Below are 20,058 nucleotides of genomic sequence, written 5' to 3'. Positions count from 1 at the left end.
GGGCGGGACTCCGAGCCGTAGCCAATCGTCACTGAAGGCTGAGTTTCTGTGGCCTGTTGAACGCGGGCGGGGGGAGGTGGCTTCTTCCGGCCGGTGGCGGGGTAGCTGCGTAGGTCGAAGGACACAGCCGGCGGAATTGGTGTCTTTTGCAAGGTCGGTGTGTGGAGGGGAACCCGGGCTCAGGCCTTAAACCTCCGCTTTGCGGGGCCGGCATAAAAATCCCACCGTTCCTGATCCGGGAACACCGCTAGGTTTTCACTTTCGGGTGCGAGAAGGGTGGAGAATGGAAAAGAAATTAGACATAACGAGGGCCGGGGCGCGAGGGGTCGGACTCGCCTGGAAAGCCTCGGGGCGAGACGGATAGGAAATCCCAGAAGCTCCCAGGGTCCCCGAAGGCCCTTAAATTGTATCTTACAATGGAGGACAACGAGGCCCGCAGCGAAGGGAGTCCCCCAAGGTCACCAGCGAAGTAATATTGAATGGAACTCGGGCCTGTGGCCCAATTAACCTCTTCCTCTGTGCCCATAGCAGTTTGCTTCCACTGTGCGGTGCTTAGGGAGCTGACGAGCAAGGTCTCCTTTAGCTGCGCTGCAGCCTTTGTCAAAGCGAGAGTGTGTGTGGCCCGGCCCCTGCAGTTCACCAGGCCCGCAGTAACCGGGTTAGATTTCAGTTTATGTCCGATCAGCCGGAAGGCCTTTCCTAGGAGGTAGCCAGAACAGAGAGAGCTGTACACTCCTTGAAGTGCAAGAGGCTGCTTCTGGTCCCCGAGTGGCTCTCGACCTTGCCTCCTTTTACCTCGTGATCTCACCATTCCAGGTAGGTGTCCAGTCAGACAGGAAAATTGCAGTTTCAAGAAACAGAGAAAGTAGGGAGGGCAGTTGGTCACTTCGGGCCTTTTCTGAAATGCCCATTTTCACAGGTGAAAAAAGACGTGGAAGGCTTAATGTTTAACAAAGGTGGCCCGGTTAATTAGAAACAAGAGCAAGACCCCTTGCTTAGGTTTCTCCACGGGCTACCATTTAACAATTAGTACATTATTAGTCTTAAGTAATTTCCTCCATTATTATTATGGCTTCCTAAACTTTGTAGGATTTAAAAAGGAATAAGGTTTCAGTGTCAGTTATTCCATAAAGGGTGCTCTAGCACAAGGGTTCCTGATATTTGTCCAAAAGTAACCTGCGGTTTGCTGAAGGGCGCAGACCCAAGTGCTTGTAGGCTTTTCTCCAATTGTTTATTTCACCAGCAACCTTTTACTCTCCACTCCTGCTTCCCTCTCACGTGAGCTTCACAAGAGTCTTAAGACCCAGACTAAATTTCAGTTCCTATGCCATGCCCTTCCTTGCAGTCAAAATTAGTCTTCTGTGGAACATCCCAGCCTTCCTCCTATAAAGTGTAAAGAGAAATTTAAACTACTTTAGTATTGTTTCATTTGGACACCACACCCTCTTAAAACTTTTTGTTAGGCACAAGGTCATGGGGTTATCAGTTAATAATTTGATAAAGTTAAGCTTCTGTTTTATGTAGGGTTTCTCCTAGAAACCTACTTAATACCGTAAGAATCCAAAAGTGTAGGGGCGCCTGGGTGGCTCAGTCGGTTAAGCGGCCGACTTCGGCTCAGGTCATGATCTCACGGTCCGTGAGTTCGAGCCCCGCGTCGGGCTCTGTGCTGACAGCTCAGACAGCCTGGAGCCTGTTTCGGATTCTATGTCTCCCTCTTTCTGACCCTCCCCCATTCATGCTCTGTCTCTCTCTGTCTCAAAAATAAATGTTAAAAAAATATATATATATTTTTTTTTTAAATAAAAAAAGAATCCAAAAGTGTATCATGAAGATGAATGCGGGGGAAAAATATGCCTTTAATAAGTCTAGTAAAAGGAAACAGTTAATATAAGAGCTACATTATAAAGATTTACTTTAATGGAGATTTTCCTACTTGAGCTGGAAAGGCCAAGGCCCCAGAGGGGGCTCACGGAAGTTTGGATTTCCTTCATTGTTCCAAGAACCTTATTGAAACAGTGTTCAGAATTACGGTCATTTGTCCAAATTTTCATTGCCAATTCTATGCACATGAAAGCCTCTGAAGGCCTTTGAATGGTAAACTGGTGAGTGCCAGTTTCCATAGCAACGACTTCCTCGCAGTTCTCTCCCTCTTCATTTCATCAAGAGCCAGCTGAGTCACTGCCACTGCCTACCAATCTCGACCGGACCTCGACCGGCTCGTCTATGTTGCCAATCGACTCGGCGTGGCGTCGGTCGTGGTAGATAGGCGGTCACACATACGAATTTTCAAGTGTTTTGGTGACCTTTGAATGTGCCTTTGTTATTTTTTATTATAACAAATATATGCCTGTGTAAAATATAGGTACTATAGATATAAGTCTTCCTAAAAGCTTGCATATTTTTCCAGAGTTTTTTTCCTACATAATTACTAACAAGTACTTGGTTTTCTATTCCTGCAGTGTCTTTCAAACTTTAGCTTACATCAGAAACGCCTAGAGGGCATATTAAAACAGATTGCTGGGCCCCAGAATTTCTGATTGAATAGGCCTCTGATCCCTCCTCTTCCTTCCCATACGGGACAAATTGTGAAAGGGGTTGTGAATTGAGCTGTTTTGTTGATGGTTACCCTTCTGAGAAACTTTGAAATGTATCACAAGCTCCAACTTGACTCTTAAAACTGATTGATTCCATGCACGATGTAACATGGTATAGCTAGAGCCAGGAATGAAAATATCGAGCAGCATTGGGTTAGAGGGTGGACTTAGAGAATACTGTATTTTCTTCCTGTGCTGGGTGATTTGATGTATCTTCTGGAATGTTGTATAGTAGCAACCAAGGCAAAGTCTTCTTTCTGAAATGTAGTCTTATCAGTAAGGCTTTTTCCACCATCTTTACTGCTACTGTGTTGGGCAAGACATATGTAAAAATTTATAATACTTCTGTGCAATGACTTTTCAGGTTTTTAAACTAGAAAAAAAAAAGTGGGGAGTGAAGGCGCCTGACTGGCTCAGTCAGTGGAGCATGCAACTCTTGATCTCGGTTGTGAGCTAGAGTCCCATGTTGGGTGTAGAGATTACTTTAAAAAAATAAAATCTTTAAATTAAAAAAAATATTTTTTCTTTTAAATTGGATCCAACCCATTTATTGTTGCTTTTTTCTTTTTTTCTTTTTTTTTAAAAAAAGATTGAAATCATGGCAGGACCAGAAACTGATGCCCAATTCCAATTCACTGGTATCAAAAAATATTTCAACTCTTACACTCTCACAGGTAGAATGAATGTGAGTATTAATGATACCTTTCAGCAATTATGTTTTAGAATAATAGAGATGGCAATGGCTCTTGTTTACTTTGTCCTTTCTTTTTTAGTGTGTACTGGCCACATATGGAGGCATCGCTTTGATGGTCTTGTACTTCAAGTTAAGGTCTAAAAAAACACCAGCTGTGAAAGCAACATAAACAGTAAGGAGTTTACATTTAAGTTTGTAAGTTAGACATTTTGTTGTTAGCATTTTTCCCTCACTATGAAAGTAAATAGTTGTCGTTGTGCAAAATTATATACAAGAAAAAGAGGAAAGTATTGTTCATATCCCATTACCATGACGATTTTTGTTAACATTTTGGTTTGGCTTTTTGTTTTTTTTTATTTGGTTTCCAGTGGCTATGAATCATGTCTGTAATACTGTCTTATAGCAAATATGTTATCTATTATTTGAATGCATGAGTGTTTATGGATATATGATTTTTGAGAGAGAGAGAAAGAGGGCACAAGTGAGAGAGGATCAGAGAGAGAATCCCAGGAAGGGCAGAGACAGAAGTGGGACTCACCTGAAGCAGGTGGGACTCGCCTGATGTGGGACTGAAACTCACAAACCATGAAATCATGACCGGAGCCAAAGTCAGATGCTTGACTGGGCCACCCAGGCGCCCTGTGATATATGATTTATATGTTTCCTGTTAGAATTTTTCAAATATAAATAACATTACATTGAACACTTTTGAGCGTGAAATGTTGTATGATTGTTTTAGGCTTAAGTGCTTTTCCAAAGGTTGTGGGGCACCCAGCTTAGTATGAGAGTATCTCTTTTGGACTAGCCAATGTTGAATAATAATCAGTTTCTGATTTTTGCTCATTTGATGAGTGAAAATACTTTGTCTCTTTTAAGTTGATTTATTTTGCACTCCTAATCCAACGAGCAGGGGAGGGACAGAGAGAGAGAATCCCAAGCAGACCCCACGCTGCCAGCATGGACCCCATGTGGGGCTGGAACCCTAAAACTGTCAGATCATGACCTGAGCCAAAACCAGGGATCAGTCACTTAACCGACTGAGCCACCCAGGCACCTCTAATTTGTCTCTTTAATGAAACTACATTTTTTCCATTTGTTTGGCATTTGTATTTTTCTTAACATCCTCTTCATTTGTTTTTCTCATTTAACAATTGTGAAGTCTTTGTGAAGACTTTCTCTTATATAATCTGTAATAATTATTAGCCAACCTTTTAAATACATTACAAATCTATCTTTTGCTGGTTCTAATTTTTATATAAGCAATTTTATTTTTTCCTTAAATTCCCATAGATTTTATTTTCTTCTTATGGTGCCCCACAATCTCCATTTGCCCATGCTTAAGTGAATGAATATTTGTTTTGGTAGTAGATAATGTGCACAAAACCCAAAACCCAGATCTTTAATGTAACTCTCCACAGAAAGTTTTTCCTCTGATCATAAGGGTTTTTCCAGGTCAAAACTGTTGACTATTATTCCAGAATACAGTGGCCCATGGCTTATTCCTGACAAACAGATAGTATTTGCCCAGTTTTCCATTAGGTACCTCCCAACTTTGGGAGGGTGGTAGTATTCTCATTATAAATATGGAGAAATTTTATCTCTGATACTAAGTAACAGATTACTTTCCACTATTTAAAATGTTACTTTGCACCTAGACTTTTCCAATAGCATACGTTCAGTATCATAGTGAATTCGTAGCAGCTCTTTTGTTAAAGGTGAAATGTTAGGTTAAATTGTATTAAGCTGAGAGACATCTTCATTTTGGGGTGGTTACTGACTCTGAGAATCTCATGAATTTGCATTCAATTTCAGGGGCTTCATGGATAGTCCTTATAATTACTGACTGTCTTAAAAGTAGGGTTGAGCACAATTGTGTCTAAACTATTTTTGTTTTGTTTATAGGATTTTAAAGTGTACCTCATCTGTTAAGTTCCCATGCCTGGAGAAGCTAATGTCAACTCATCATATGATACTCAATTTGTACAATAAATTATGAACCTGGAAAAGCTGGTTGTCTTTATTTACAAGATATCAAAAATATAAAAACTGTACAAAATGCAACGAAGGCAAAAAACTGGCAGTGACTTGGTCTAAATCTTTTAGTTTCCCAAAGCAAGGCTCAGTACTGGAGGTAAGCAACTGAAATGTCTGTCTGACTTCAAGTGTACTAGGTTGTATGTAGTTGTTTTAGCTGAAGTAGAACATGGAAGCTAAATTTCTTCACCTGGTTTATAGAGTGGGTGCACTCATAATCCAACAGTTACAAATTCAGATGGCATTGGATGGTTGTACTTCATCTAGTACTTAGAAAGGAACTGTAGTTCACCCTACCCAGTAACGTACATTCCACTAGTCATGGGCCAAGCAAAAAGGTTAGTGGATCATTTAACATAGTACTTGAGTGCCATACAGTAACTACATTTTTACAGCAGAAACATACATGCTCATAGAGTTCTTCAGCTAAAATTCAAGATGGTATTATATTACTTGATTTGAATCTTGAAGCAGGATGAATTATTGTAATTGATTTTTTTCTAAACATAATAAATTAAAATAGCATTTGAACAGAAAATGCATAGTTTCCACACAATCCAAAGCACCATAAATGTCCCCTCCACGAACATAATACCTCTTATTCAACTAACGGAAATTAGTTAAATGTGGTTGCTATAGAAATGTGGAACTGTCCTGTTCAGATTTTTCAAGCAGCATCCTTCCAGATCCATATAGACAAAACATTCTTTGTAGCTTAAATATTAATCACTGAGGTATTTGCTTTTAGTCTCCCTTTTTCAAACCGTAGCTTCCAAAAGGTCTTTAATACCGATGGTTTATTGCGGACTATAAGCTCCTGCAGCTAGAACCAAGTTTCTTCGAGTAAAATGGAGGTGTACAACTGGCGTTGATTTGGTCATATATGTTCCCAGCAATAACTCCTGTGAATTCTCAGGTAAATTTATATGCCCAGTGGCTGTAGTAAAGTCATCGGTCTCTAAATCTTCAAATGCTTTGACAGCATCCCATAACCGGACTGTATTATCCATCGAACCTACAGGGAAATCAAAGGAAACCATTTAGTAGCATCTACCATATTTAGATTCTGACATTTTTGTCAAATATACTTCCTATATTTACTGTATATTTCTGGTGAACAAAATCTACTTGATTAATAACTCTTCCTTCTAAAGGACCATTCAAGCAGTTTAACCCGAGAAGTCAACACACATGTTGACTGGAATCATGGCTAAGAGAAGCAAAACCTAACATAGTCAATACTCCTGTTTCATTTCAACATACCATCCCTTTACCACAAAGTCATTTCTAGTCATTTACCTGATGCCAAAATTTCACCATCTCTACTAAACCTAAGTGAACAAACTGTATCAGTGTGGCCTTTTAATTCTCCAACCATCAAACCATGTCCAATATCCCAAAGGAGTACTCTGCCATCCGTTGCTCCTGTAGCCAGGAATCTCCCATTGGGAGAAAATGTCAAGGAATGAATTGGTCCCTAGAAAAGAAGTCCATAGAAATAACCAAAAGGTTAAAAAATGAGAAAATAAGACAAAGCTAGAATTTTAAAGCTTAGTGGAATGAGTAGTTTCTTTAAAATGTGTCACTGGTTAATTTTTAAAATATTCTCTCAGAAGCAAACTTGTATGTGTAAAATACCTTGTGTCCAGTGAATATCCTTACACAGTTCCCATTCAGGACATCCCAGAGTCGCACAGTTCTGTCTGCAGAGCCCGTAGCAACATAATTAGAATTTGGATGGAATCTAGTACAATTCACATCAGCAAGATGGCCAGCAAATATCCTTAAAGGCTGATAGTGGTCAGTAGCCCAGAGCCTTTTAAAAAATACATTGAACGCAACAAATGATAGTTAATAGTTAACTACCAAAATTCAAACATAAATAATAGAAACACCATGTGAAATGTTAGCTCCAAATGGGGGACCCTTCACTAGCTACCTGACTGAGGTAAAGAAAATGGAATGACTGAGACGAAATTTTTTTTTAATTCTGTAGTTCTCTGTACCCCCCTTTCTTTATCCCAATTCCTAGTCTAACCTATAGAAAAGTATTTTTCCCTAGTTTTGGCTTCCACAAAATTAGTTTCTAATCTGAGTTACCTCATCCTGAACAAGAGATCACAAGAAAACAGGGGCACACATAATGGTTGTGAAAGACAAGGTTTAGCATCTAGCTAAGGGAGGGGCTGGAAGCATGTTAATAAGCTAGCTTGAGGAAAAAAAGCAGGACTCTTAATCTTGGTATAGACATAACTGCAGTCATAGTAATACTTCTCCCAAATTCATTTTCAAATAAGGAGCTATAAACATTGACACTCTTGAAAAGTTGATCCCAAATAATAGGAGTGAAAATGAGTTTGGCTGGAGTTTGTAATTCCCAAAAAGTAACCATTCTGCCAGTCATAAGATCACAATGTTCTTACCGAGCTACTCGATCATGGCCCCCTGACACAAAATAATAGCCATATGGGGAAAACTGTGTGTCCCATACTGGGTAGTTGTGTCCTTTATATCCCACCAAGCAAGTAAATGTTTGAAGACTCCACAATCTAACAGTCCCATCCTCTGAAGAAGAAAGCAAGTAGTTCCTGCAAGAAGAGAAGGTTAATACATTTGACTCCCAGCATAACTTAGTTACCTGTCCAGTTTCTCTGTACATTTGAGTATGTTAAATAACAGCTGAGACATCTCACTTTTACTTCATACATGGAATTCACAGTAGATAACAAAAGTTGAAAGTACTAACCAAACTAACATTAGCTGTGACACTATACATCTAGGCACCTACTGAATGAGGTTACGTTATTTTTAAAAGTATATTGGAAAAGTCACAGTTCTTATAAAAAATTATACCAAAGAGTACCAACAAAAAACATGGTCAAGAAGTTCAATTGAGAAAAACAGAAATGTGATACGAGATGTTACTTAAAATTCAACAATTTTTTACTTTAAAATGAAGATGCTATTTTCCTATCCTGTATGACTTAATATAAGCATTTAAAAGAAGTGTCTTGGGGCGCCTGGGTGGCTCAGTCAGTTAAGCGTCCAACTTCGGCTCAGGTCATGATCTCGCGGTTCGTGAGTTCAAGCCCCACGTCAGGCTCTGTGCTGATGGCTCAGAGCCTGGAGCCTGTTTCAGATTCTGTGTCTCCTTCTCTCTCTGACCCTCCCCCGTTCATGCTGTCTCTCTCTGTCTCAAAAATAAATAAACGTTAAAAAAAACTTTTTTAAGTAGGCTTCACACCCAGCACAGAACCCAATGCAGGGCTTGAACTCACGACCCTGAGAGCAAGACCTGAACTGAGCTCAAGAGTCAGGACGCTTAAACTGACTGAGCCACCCAGATGCCCCAAAAGGAAGTGTCTTTTCAACAACAAAAAAAACAAAAACGAAAACACTATAGCCCTGTAAATAATAGTTTACCCTTCTCAGAGATAAATACAAAAGCTGAACAACTCAGAAAGTTATGGTTTTCACTGAAATCAGAGGTTTCCCTCCGGTAAAAATGTTTCATCTGTCTAAACCCTATCAAAGTTTCATTCTCAAGGTTTCATAAAGATGAAAATCTTAGTGGACTGAAAGCTATTATCCAAGTAAGATACAAATGGTATTATAAAATTCCCTTCCATTTCTACAGAATGTCAGAGATCATGAAAAATAAGTAAATACCTATTTGTGGGTTTCAAATTCCCTTTTCAGTATCCTTAGTTCTTTTGATTATACAAATTCTTCAACTGACATCTAATAACCTTTAATATCAGGAATTTGTTCAGAATTTGGAGATGATGGAATATGGCAGTAGCCACAAACCCAAGACAAGAACCCAAAGAAGCAATTCACCTCCTATCGGGGTTATACAAAAACTAAAGCCAATTTTTAAGGCCAACAAACCTGGAAGCCGTGCATCTCGAGTCTATAAATTTAGGTATAAAGTTGCTACTTTGTATACCAATACCCCAAGATGAATTAGCAAATGGCAAGAGTCTAACAGATAATGCGTGAGAGGCAACCATGAGATTTTTCTAACAGAATTTTTCCCGTTTCCAGTACTTAACTTTTATAATCTCAAATTTTATAATGCAGCAGTATTTCATTTTTTGTTTGTATTTTACCTATCTGGACTGAAGCTGGCTCCATAGACAGGTCCGCTGTGACCATACAAAATCTTCAACTCACTTGCTGTTTTCTCATCCATTATTCTTTCTAAGACATCATCTGATTCCTTGTCTATGAGGCTAAGATCTAAAATGGTGCAGAAATACTGATTTTTAAAACCACATTCACTTAAAAAGTATATTCATTAGAACATTTTAAGGCAATCAAATCATTGTTTAGGAGAAGAACTAACATTTGAACAGCTCCTCTTACATACCAACCACTGCTAATACCTCTAAATTAGGTGATATCAGCCCAGTGTATAGAAGAGGAAACTGAGGTTCAGGATAGTTAAAAATTTGCCAGAGTGCACAGAGCTACTCCATGTGGGAACTATGATTGAAACTCAAAGTAACCACTCTATCATAATGTTCTACACAAATGAAAACTATGGAAATATTAAAAATTTTTTGAAAATGTATTCTCTTGTTTAAACAATACATTTAGCAAGAAACTTTCTTTAAAGTGAAATCCTAACCCTATTTCTTTTTTAGCCATTTTTATGTTTAAAACAGAAAGTACAATCCCAGTATTTACTTTAAAGGCATGTTTTAAATTAACAGGCAGTCATAAAAGTAGATTTTTAACCTTAAGGAGTTTTCCAACCCAATCCTCTCATCCTACAGATGAGAAAACTGAGGCCTAGAGAAGTTAAACCGGTCTAGTACCCCTGTCTCCTAATTGCCACTCCAATGCACTTTTCACTGTTGGGAACATTAGCATTTTTTTGTTGTTGTTGTTGTTTTGTTTTTAAGTAAGCTCCATGCCCAACATGGAGCTTGAACTCACAACCCTGAGATCAAGTGTCACATGCTCCACCGACTGAGCCAGCCAGGCACCCTGGGAATGTTAACATTTTGAGTTAAAGTGAAATTCTGCTAAGATCACAGTCTCTTGTGTTATATTCCCTGAATTCCAGATTGGTGTAAACTAAGGACAAGTTCACATCCTAACAGGTCATCTCAGTTACCTGCTGCCTGTTTAACACTACGAAGCTTTTTGGGTGTCACAGACCACACTCTAACAGTTGAATCTGCAAAACCTCCAGCAATCAAACTAGAATCATCAGTGACATCCACTGCAGTGAGGCCCTGCCAATGAAAAAATAAAAACTTTGTACTAAACAATAATGTCTTAGGGGGAAAAAATTACAATTACATGTTAGAGAATACATAATGATAGCTCTTTTTCTCATATAAAATACCATTAGAGATTTCATTCTCCAAGGAAACCCACTGTTTGAAAGTATTTACTTTGAGAACACGTCATCATTCACCCCTTTACGCCCTCCAAATTAGGAGCACATGATACAAAGAAAACGTTAGTCATTTTTGTACTTTGCTAATTATATCCTCAAAAGATTATAAACAGTCTATAAAGACAGAATCCTTAATAAAAAGTATTAAGTTTATTAAGTAGGTAAGCCAAGTTAAAGAGAGATTAACTACACAGTTTCCTCCTCAAAGACAAGCAGAATTATAATCAGTGAAACAACACACACATAACCAAGATTCTGGCATCTACAAGTTGCTAAAGGTCTTTTCAACATTGCCTTCTAGCTATTCCAAGCAGCGTCCAATTATCCTTGTCTAACTTCTGTCTTTAAGCTATATTTACATCAAGAGTTTAAAAAAGAAAACTCCGTTTAAGTTAACACATCTAGGTTTCTTTTAATGGTAAGTCACCATTTTACATGCCTCTCCAGGCAGAAATTGCGCAACGATCTCACCAACCTGGTAAGCATTGAGGAATGTATAGAAACAAATGGAGGGTAAACAGTCTGGACCAAGGCGTACTCGTTTGGTGGTTTCTTTCATATTCATTATCTTATCCAACTTATCTGAATCTTTCAACTCGGGAAGAGGGATTCTGTAAAAGAAAAACAGACTGAAAAGTACTCTGAATTACTGAATTCTCTACAACAATATATCACCTTATACCTCTACACATGTTCCTGAAGTTTTTTCCTCACCTGTTTTGAGGTGGAGCATTGGGATCTTGTTTTTTGCTTTTGGACCCAATACTATCTTTTTTAGGTTTCTTCTTTTTAGGTTTTCCTTCTTCATTTTCTCCTTCTTCATCTTCATCATCCAAAGGTACCTCAATTTCTGGTTCTTTTAATAAGCCAAAAAATACCTAGAAGTCAAACACGCCAACATTTTTGAAATGAGTATTTCACTCATTGATATATCCTTTTCATATCTTGATAGGATGAATCACAATTACAATACAGTAATTTATATCCTGAAGCAGATTCTGTAGTTTTCTACCCAATAGCCAATCCCTCTTCCTTACTAACAGAACCCTGATTTTGCTGGAACAGCAATATGCTCAGTGAAATAATTTCTGTTCCCAGAATCCTTTGCAGCTAGGAATAGCCATATAATGTCATTCTGGCCAATAGATGAACCCACAAATATACTGGGTAAGATTTTAGGAAGAAAATATTGTTTTCCTGATAACAAAAGAGATTTAGCAGGGATATGCCTTCTGTCCTCCCCCTTCAGGCTTCCTGGAATGTAGGTGCAGTGCTGGAGCTGCAACAGCCATCTGTGAGCACAAAGAAGCAAGCCACATTCTAAAGATGGTGGAGCAGAAACTAGAAGGAGCCAGGCTCCTTGATGGCACTGTGGAGCCCTCATGCGAGTCCAAGAGGGCTTTTCTCTGCAATTCATTATATGTATGCAAAATCCCTCACTTGTTTCAGCCACTGTAGTCAGGGTTCTGTTCAATGCAACCATTCCCAAATTCTCATCTATACAGCATCCTTAGATCATGAAACTTAGTATATAGTGTACAATTATTCCCAAACTAGCTATAAGAAAAATGTGTAAATTATGGAGATGGAAATGCTACAGTTTTTCATAATCTGCATTACATAGTTCTTAGGTTTATTCCCATACCTTTGACTTGTTTGCCTCTCGTTTAGCCTCTCCTGCCAAACTTCCCACCATCGCATCTATCTGTTGCTTACTACGCGGCATCCCATCAAAGATGTCAATGTAGAGGTGCTCCTGAACTATGTTCCATATCTGATTGTTCTGTTTCTCCTGAAGATGCCTCTTCAAGAGTTGGTACGAGTCACGGGAAATACGCAGAACAAATTTACTTGTTCGAAAATCCAACATGGTCTCATTCCCTTTCATGTGTTCCTTTTTGGTAAGACTAGATAATACTCGTAGGTCATCCTGGTAATAACATTCCTGATCTCCATGGAACCTGTTTCAGTGATTTTAAAAAGTCATTTTTCAATGTAATCATTAAGGGATCTTTTCTCCCCCATATATTTATAAACATCCCAGAATATTTTCAATGTAGCAGTCTGAATAATCCTGGACTAAGCTACAGGATCAGAAGTAACTCATTTCAAAATGATTACAATTCAGTTTCTGAATTCATCCTGAAATTTAAAAATTTTAATTCTCTAGTGAAATGTATCATTAACATTTTAAGAGAATCTGAAATAAATACCTTAAGTGAATGAAACATATCTACCACTGGTAAACATATGAATTAGAATTCTTGCTTTACTAAATTTTATGTCCTCTCAAAACCCACTTTTAAAAACTTTTTATTATGGAAAGTTTTGAACATACACAATAGAAACTAGTATAATTAACTCAATGAACCTATCACTCAGCTTCTTAACAATAATCAATACATGTCATCCTCATAAAACTCACCCATTTTCAATGATTTCTTATATTCTTAATACCAGACATATTTATTAAACATCAGTATAATAATATAACTAAAGGACAAACAAATGTGGATGCCAAAGAATGAACACTTCCATTTACTCACCATTACCAAAGGTAATTAAGTAAAGCTTTCAGCCTTGGTGACAATTAGTAAATTTAAATGTACTTTTGTTTCTACAAATCTCAATTTTCCTGATAAAGTAAAATTAAAGATTATATATTTGGCACTCACTAAGAGCAGCAAACAATGCAAAAACAATTAGAGAACAATGACTAAACATAATAATATAATCTAGCTCTGATAAACAGTCAATACATTCCTAAACTGTTACCTGTGTTACCCTGCTATGACTCGTCAAGACATGAACTAAGGTTTCTGTCAAGATTTGAGTGAAATTAGGAATCTCAGCCTCTTGGTGTTCACATCGGTCACTGCCTGTAACCTCATCTGAGCATGGTGTCTGGGCAAGGGTTGAGACCGTCCATAACAAGGAGACAGAGTCCTCTGTGATATTCCAGCTTCCCACGTGAGGAGATGGCTACCCCATTAGACTGGGAGAGGAAGAGGTTTTTTGATGACAACACTGTAAGAAAAATTAGCTTACAGTAGAAGTTGTCATCATCAGCCTCTGTTCTTTTTTCAACAACACTGAGCTATAGAACGTTTACTTTATAACCTTCTATTAGGCATTTATACAATAACGAATGGCATAGAAGCTAGGGGTCCCAAGTTCTATTACTCATCTATTGCTATTACTTGTGTTATCTGACAAGTCCTGGCTTTTGGATCTATTGCTTGTACTAAAGTGCTCTCATTCAAACTGTTAAGTACCACCTCCTTTTTAAACACTCCTTTCTTTGGCTTCTTTTTTTTTTTTTTTAAGTTTTTAAATGTTCATTCATTTTTTTGAGAGAGAGAGAGACAGCACAAGCAGGGGAGGGGAAGAGATCTCGAACCACGAGATCCTGACCTGAGCCGCTTCACCAACTAAGCCACCCAGGCACCCCTCCTTTCTTTGGCTTCTAAAACTCAAAACCCTCTGCGCTTGCTTAGGCAGCACATATACAAAAACTCAATACCCTCCTGCTTTTCCTTCTACTTCTCTGACCTCTCCTTGCATACCTCTTCTACTTGGCCATCTCTTACACTCTTTTTCTATCTCTTCCACTCCAAATGCTGGAGTTCCCTAAGGCTCAGTACAGCCCTTTTATTGATTTACTTCATACTCCTACCCCCACCCCAGATGATCTCATCCATATCCATCAATATTATACACAACTGCAATTTATAGCTCCAGTCCCTACATCTCCTCTGAGCTCCAGAGCCTCATATATCATCCACCTATCAACTTGACATCTCTTAAATGAGTCAAAGGCATATTCAGATCTGAACTCAAGATTACTCCACAACCTGACAAACCAGGTCCTCTTCAAGGGTTTTCTATCTTAGCAAAGAGCACCCCTATCCAGGTGGGGGAGCCAGAAACCTAGGGGTTAGCAATAATGCCTTCATCTCCCTCACCTCCATATCCAATCCATCGCCAACTGCCTTACCAATATGTCTGCTTCCCTTCACAAACACTACTGCATCCTGGCCTAGTGTTTCTCAACAGAACAATTTGGGGCAAATAATTCTTTGCTTAGTGGGATTACACACACATATTAGAATATTTCGTATCCCTAAGCCACCTGCTCTTCCCCACCCTAGTCATTATGACAACCAAAACACCTCCACACATTTTCAAATAGCCCGGAGAAAGAAGGAATAATATTACCCCAAGTTGAGAACCACTAAAATAACCTCCAAAACTGGTCACTCTAGAGTCACTCTGTTTCTCTACCACTATCTATTTTCCCAACTGCATAAAGGTCCTTTCAAAATGCAAATTGGGGGGCGCTTGAGTGGCTCAGTCGGTTAAGTGTCTGACTTCGGCTCAGGTCATGATCTCATGGTTGGTGAATTTGAGCCCTGCGTCGGGCTCTGGGCTGACAGCTCAGAGCCTGGAACCTGCTCCAGATTCTGTGTCTCCCTCTGTCTGCCCCTCCACTGCTCGCACTCCGTCTCTCGTATTGTCTCAAAAATAAATAAATATTAAAAAAAAAATTTTTTAATGCAAATTGGGGTGTCTGGCTAGCTCAGTTGGTAGACCATGTAACTCTTTTTCTCAGGGTTGTGAGTTCGAGCCCCACTTTAGGCGAAGAGATTACTTTAAGAAAAAATAAAATTTAAAAAAAAAAAAAAAGCAAGTCTAATAATGACATGGTCCTTCAATGACCTTTGTAGCACAGACACCTCACTGTCCCCAAATATCCTTTTTTTTTTTTCTTTATTCCTCCACAACAGAATACCTGAATATTAGATGAGCATATAAACACCTAGGCAAAGGCCACATTTCCTACCTCCCTTGTAGGTAAGTGTGGCCGTTGACTAATGACGTAAAAAAAAAAGTGCGTGCAACTTCCAGGAAGGATGTGTGCCCTCCCTGCTCACTGTAACACTGATGTGATGGCTTAGAACCAAAGAGCCATCTTGTGCCACAGGTGGAAGCTGCATGACAAGGGTGGTAGAACAACGAGATCGAGACAGCCTAAGTCCCTGGTGATCAAGGACTCCATGCCAGTCCTGGACTGCCCTACCTCTATGAGAGAGAAATAAACTTATCATATTTAAGCCTCTGCTGTTTGGGTTTTCAGCCATTCTTGGTCTAATCTAATCCTAACACCACTTTCTATTGCTCTTAGGATAAAAGCAAAAAATAAACTTTTAGTTTATTTATGCCATTATTGTTTTGAGTTTTCAGTGTATCTCAACCAAATCTAATCCTACTCAATGCACCCACTACTGCTCTCAGGATAAATAAAGACCCTCAACGTGGCCCAAAAACCTGCCTGTTCCAGCCCAGCTTAATGTTATACTATACCCAACCCCATATTCTGCGCCAGCCACGCTGGCCTTCTTTTATCTCTATACCTACCATGATCCCTCCTGCCAGAGCTGTCACATATGCTTTTCCCTCTTCTCTTCATCTGGTAACTCCTACCCAATCTTCAGATCTTACCTCAAGCATCACTTCCTCTGGGAGCCTTCCCTGACTTCTCCAACTAGATCAAACCCCTTGTTTAGGTTCTCAGAGCACCAGGTACCTCTCCTTTATGAAATACTTTTGGAGTTACAATCTTACATTAGTGTGGTTACAGATGTGTATATACATTATATATATATATATATATATGCTATATATATAATATATATAAAATTCACATACTTCTCAAAAAATGATTTTGCTTCATTCTCATGTTGATTGTAGACTAGTTCCAAGTACATGTGTACAAACAGAGGATAAAAGAGTTGGGATAATTCTGCCCGATGGCAGTCCAAAGAACATTCAATGAAGTGTTTCAGTCCACTATAGTATTCTTCATACATTGTGGGGTCTCCTTGTTGGTTGTAAGCTGATAGCACAGCACTGACATCCGGCTGGTCTTCTACAGCTACACTTCCAACTGTTTAAAACACAAAAAACAACTTTCAAGAAAATGGCCTGATAAGCACCAAATGACTAAGACTGTTTTGCTAAGGTCCAGAGGTAAATGGTTTCTCAAATGTTTGTCTCTCACCAAACTCTTCTCCAACACAATCACATGATCTTTCAATGAAATTTTCACCTTGTTTCAGTCACCCATCCAAAACTCCTTCGGCTTATCCATATCTTCTTGTTTTAATGTTAATGATTCTTTTTTAAATGTTTTTATTTATTTATTTTGAGAGAGAGAGCATGCGCACACACAGGAAAATACATGCATGCACAAGCACAGGAGGGGCAGAGAGGGAGGAAGAGAGAAAATACCAAGCAGGTTTCACACTGTCAGTGCAGAGCCCAATGTGGGGCTCGATCTATGACCTGAGCCAAAATCAACAGTCAGATGCTCAACCGACTTAGCCACCCAGGTGCCCCTCAGCTTGTCCATATCTTAAAATAAAAATTCCAAATCAATAACAAAACAGGTCAATATTTTTCCTGCAGCTACCTTTTTCTAAAGACAAATTTCATAAAACATGACATGTGCAAATCAAACAAGTATATTAATCTTCTCTCAAGGCTTAGTGTAAATGGCACCCACCACCACGAAGCCATGCCCTGAAATAACATTCCCAGCTCTCTGACCTATCCACATATTTTGTAACTTTCCTGTAACACATCCCGTCCTGTAGAATATGTGTACATCAATCACTCCTTACAAAATGCAAGCATTTTAAGGATGGGAAGGACTAGCCTTATTTATGTTTCCAACAGATAATTCAATTTTATATGCTTAAAATAATTCCCATAAACATTCCAGGGAAGAAAACATTAGTATTTGTTTGTAACGTAGCAACACCAAACAATGATACACCTGTCAATCTAATCAGCGTTTGATCGTTGGAAATTATACTACTGCTGTGTTCTTAAATGCACAAATGTTATAAGTTCTTTTGGTTACTGTAATGGCTTTTTTTCCTCCTTATTGGTTCCTGAATTTTGACAGATCAAGTTTCCAAAAAGATGAGATATTATAGAAAAATAATCAACATAATTTATCCATCTTATAGTTAATCCACAAAATTTAGCACTCAGAAAAGATTACTCTCAATCACAGTTTTGCACATTTCTATTTACAGGATACAATGCTATATATTCATACTTCATGTCTGGCAATGCCGCAAAGATTGGGTTTCATAAATACAGGTTAATTTGGCTAGAGGCTCTACCCTGGGCAACTTAATTAAACAAACATTTATTATCAGCTCAGGATCACCTTTGAGACCTTATATTGTGTATGAATTTTACTGCATGGACTTTGCAACAACAGCTGCTAGGTAAAGGCTGGGAGGGAGGTCTCAGGTGATAGGTGCTAGACATAAACTTATCAGTACCAGGCATTTTATATACATATAATATCCGTATATATATAATATATACATATTATAGGTATGTATGTAGATACGTATGTATAGATATGTATGTATGTGTATATACCCATGTGTATATATGTATAACCCATTTAATAGAGAAAAAAAATTCAAACTCAGGAAGAATCAGCATCACATCACGCAAGTAAAAACAACAGAGACAGAATCCGAACCCCGGTCTGAACCTATTCCTAAATGAATGGTTCTCAAACTTTGCCATACATTAATACCCCTTGGAAACATATTTTCAAAAATGGAGATTCTTAAACTCCACCTCTACACGATCTGATTCACTAAGTCTGAAGTGATGCCCAGAAATCTGCATCCCCCTATAGGTTTACCACTAGTAACAACCTATATTTTGAGAAATACTGGCTGTTTGGTCCAAAGCAAAGGTCCGCTGGCCTCTCCCAGTTCGTTTTCTGATCTCCAAAATAGAGGTAATGTCTAGCTCACAGTGGAATTGTGAGAATTAAGATAGATCAAATATTTTAAGTAATTACTTAAAGAAGCTAGTACAGAAAGGTACAAATATTATTATTGTTAATGCAGACCTGCCAAGGCTCAAGAGCCCAAAAAAGAGGAAAGGGGCCAAAAGCCTGAAGGTCCTCGCCTCTTGGCGCCCACCTTCCCCAGACATCCCTCTGCTCAACAGCTCTCTTCAGCCTCTCTCTGGAACTGACAGCTCGGAAGAGGGTTTGACTGCGCAGCCGGCGCACTAGAGAAAGGGGCGGGCATGTGGTCCTAGAGGCGGGCCCAGGAAATTCAAAACAAGCCCGCAGAGGTGCAGGCCTGCCTGCCTCTGCCTTCCCGGCTTGCTCCCCTTCGTGCCCTACCTCCCCGGGACTCCGCGGCTCACCTTTCCCCGGAGCCGCAGGACCTGTCGCTAAGCCCGAGACGGCGGCGACCCCCGAAGCACCGGTGCCCGGAGGGTCAGTGGCAGCGGGGCCGGGGGCCGAGGCTGTGACCCGGCTGAGAAGCGCGCTAGCCGCCTCAGCACCGGCGCCGTCCGCCTCTCCCGGGACTCCGGTGCCCGCCACTGCCTCCTCCAGCAGCCGGGCCTCACGGCGCAGCGCCTCTTCAGCCTCGCGGAGATTGCTCTGCCGCAGGAACTGCAGCACGGCCAGCAGAGTCTGTCGGTCGTGGGGAGCTCCGGCCTCCGGAGCAGCAGCGGGCACCGTGGCCGCCCCCGCCGGAGCAACGGCGGAGACAGCCACCGAGGGTTTGGGGGTCCCACCATCCCCGCCGGCCGACGACGACGCCGCCGCAACGTTCCCGCCGCCGCCGTTAGGGCCGTTGTTGGTAGTGCCGCCGCCACCCTCGCCAGCGCCGTCCCCCGCCTGCGGAGGTAGCAGCGTCGGCGGTCCCTCAGGCTCTAACTTGACCGCCACCTCCGTCTGCTCCTCCGCCAGCGCCGCCATCTTGCGGCTGAGCCACCTCGCGCCGTCAAGCGTGATTGCGTTTTCGCCACATGGAGGGCGGGGAGGAGCGTTTTACGACAGCTTGGGAAGGCAATATACGGCAGTAGGAGGGGCGAGAAAGAAGGCGAAAAAGAATGGGAACAAGAGCACTTTCAAAAGTGAGTGACAGAAAGGCAGGAAGTGGGAGGTGGCGACCGCCTATAGCATTTGCGTGTAATAATTACCGTTTATTTCAGACCAGCTATTTTTAGGCACTGTGAGAGATATTTTACATTTTATGACCTCCTTTAATTCAACAATCTTAGAAGGGAGTGTTAGCCTCACTTTACAGGTGACTGAACCGAGACCCAAAGAGGTTAAAATAACTTGCCAAAGTCAGGCAAGAAGAAAGTGAGTGTCAAGATTCCAATCCAGGTCTCTTATAAACGTAGCCAGAAGGAAGCTTCTGAGATACTGGTAATGTTTTTTGATCTGGGTGGTGGTGACTTTTTTTTTTTCAACTTTTACT

At 40.1% G+C, this 20,058-nt stretch overlaps 2 protein-coding genes across 6 annotated transcripts; one reads left to right on the top strand and one right to left on the bottom strand.

Annotated features, from left to right (window-relative positions):
- The first annotated feature begins 52 nt into the window (after positions 1 to 52).
- ATP5MK (ATP synthase membrane subunit k) lies at positions 53 to 5,294 on the top strand. Of its 5 annotated transcripts, none has more exons than XM_042907583.1 (5): positions 62 to 153; positions 532 to 816; positions 3,184 to 3,279; positions 3,368 to 3,460; positions 5,191 to 5,294. In XM_042907583.1, exons 3-4 carry the CDS (start codon positions 3,193 to 3,195, stop codon positions 3,455 to 3,457), a joined length of 177 nt encoding a protein of 58 aa, XP_042763517.1. In that variant the 5' UTR covers positions 62 to 153; positions 532 to 816; positions 3,184 to 3,192; the 3' UTR covers positions 3,458 to 3,460; positions 5,191 to 5,294. The 5 variants fall into 5 exon arrangements, with proteins under 5 accessions (XP_042763520.1, XP_042763516.1, XP_042763517.1 ...); XM_042907585.1 differs by having other exon boundaries at positions 66 to 153; positions 686 to 816; XM_042907584.1 differs by having other exon boundaries at positions 74 to 153; positions 529 to 816.
- TAF5 (TATA-box binding protein associated factor 5) lies at positions 5,282 to 19,689 on the bottom strand. Its single transcript, XM_042907580.1, has 11 exons — positions 18,989 to 19,689; positions 16,445 to 16,682; positions 12,381 to 12,696; positions 11,450 to 11,613; positions 11,211 to 11,346; positions 10,448 to 10,568; positions 9,435 to 9,564; positions 7,746 to 7,910; positions 6,961 to 7,138; positions 6,622 to 6,799; positions 5,282 to 6,337 (listed from the first exon to the last, which is right to left on the bottom strand). Exons 1-11 carry the CDS (start codon positions 19,548 to 19,550, stop codon positions 6,120 to 6,122), a joined length of 2,406 nt encoding a protein of 801 aa, XP_042763514.1. The 5' UTR covers positions 19,551 to 19,689; the 3' UTR covers positions 5,282 to 6,119.
- Positions 19,690 to 20,058: the final 369 nt, after the last annotated feature.

This window comes from Panthera leo, chromosome D2 (genome assembly GCF_018350215.1).
Source record: "Panthera leo isolate Ple1 chromosome D2, P.leo_Ple1_pat1.1, whole genome shotgun sequence".
Taxonomy (NCBI): Eukaryota; Metazoa; Chordata; class Mammalia; order Carnivora; family Felidae; genus Panthera; species Panthera leo.
The sequence above is the reverse complement of the archived record's forward strand: the minus strand, read 5'-3'. Positions and strand labels throughout refer to the sequence as shown.

What these genes read in the sequence shown, in the direction of transcription:
- ATP5MK (XM_042907586.1), top strand. Translation starts at nt 3,193, where the DNA reads ATGGCAGGACCAGAAACTGATGCCCAATTCCAATTCACTGGTATCAAA. An exon ending in CTCTCACAGGTAGAATGAAT is followed by an intron (nt 3,280 to 3,367) that starts GTGAGTATTAAT and finishes TTTCTTTTTTAG; the next exon opens with TGTGTACTGGCCACATATGG.
- TAF5 (XM_042907580.1), bottom strand. Translation starts at nt 19,550, where the DNA reads ATGGCGGCGCTGGCGGAGGAGCAGACGGAGGTGGCGGTCAAGTTAGAG. An exon ending in GAGAGGCAAACAAGTCAAAG is followed by an intron (nt 11,614 to 12,380) that starts GTATGGGAATAA and finishes TTTGACTTCTAG; the next exon opens with GTATTTTTTGGCTTATTAAA. An exon ending in GGCCATGATCGAGTAGCTCG is followed by an intron (nt 7,139 to 7,745) that starts GTAAGAACATTG and finishes ATTTTTTAAAAG; the next exon opens with GCTCTGGGCTACTGACCACT.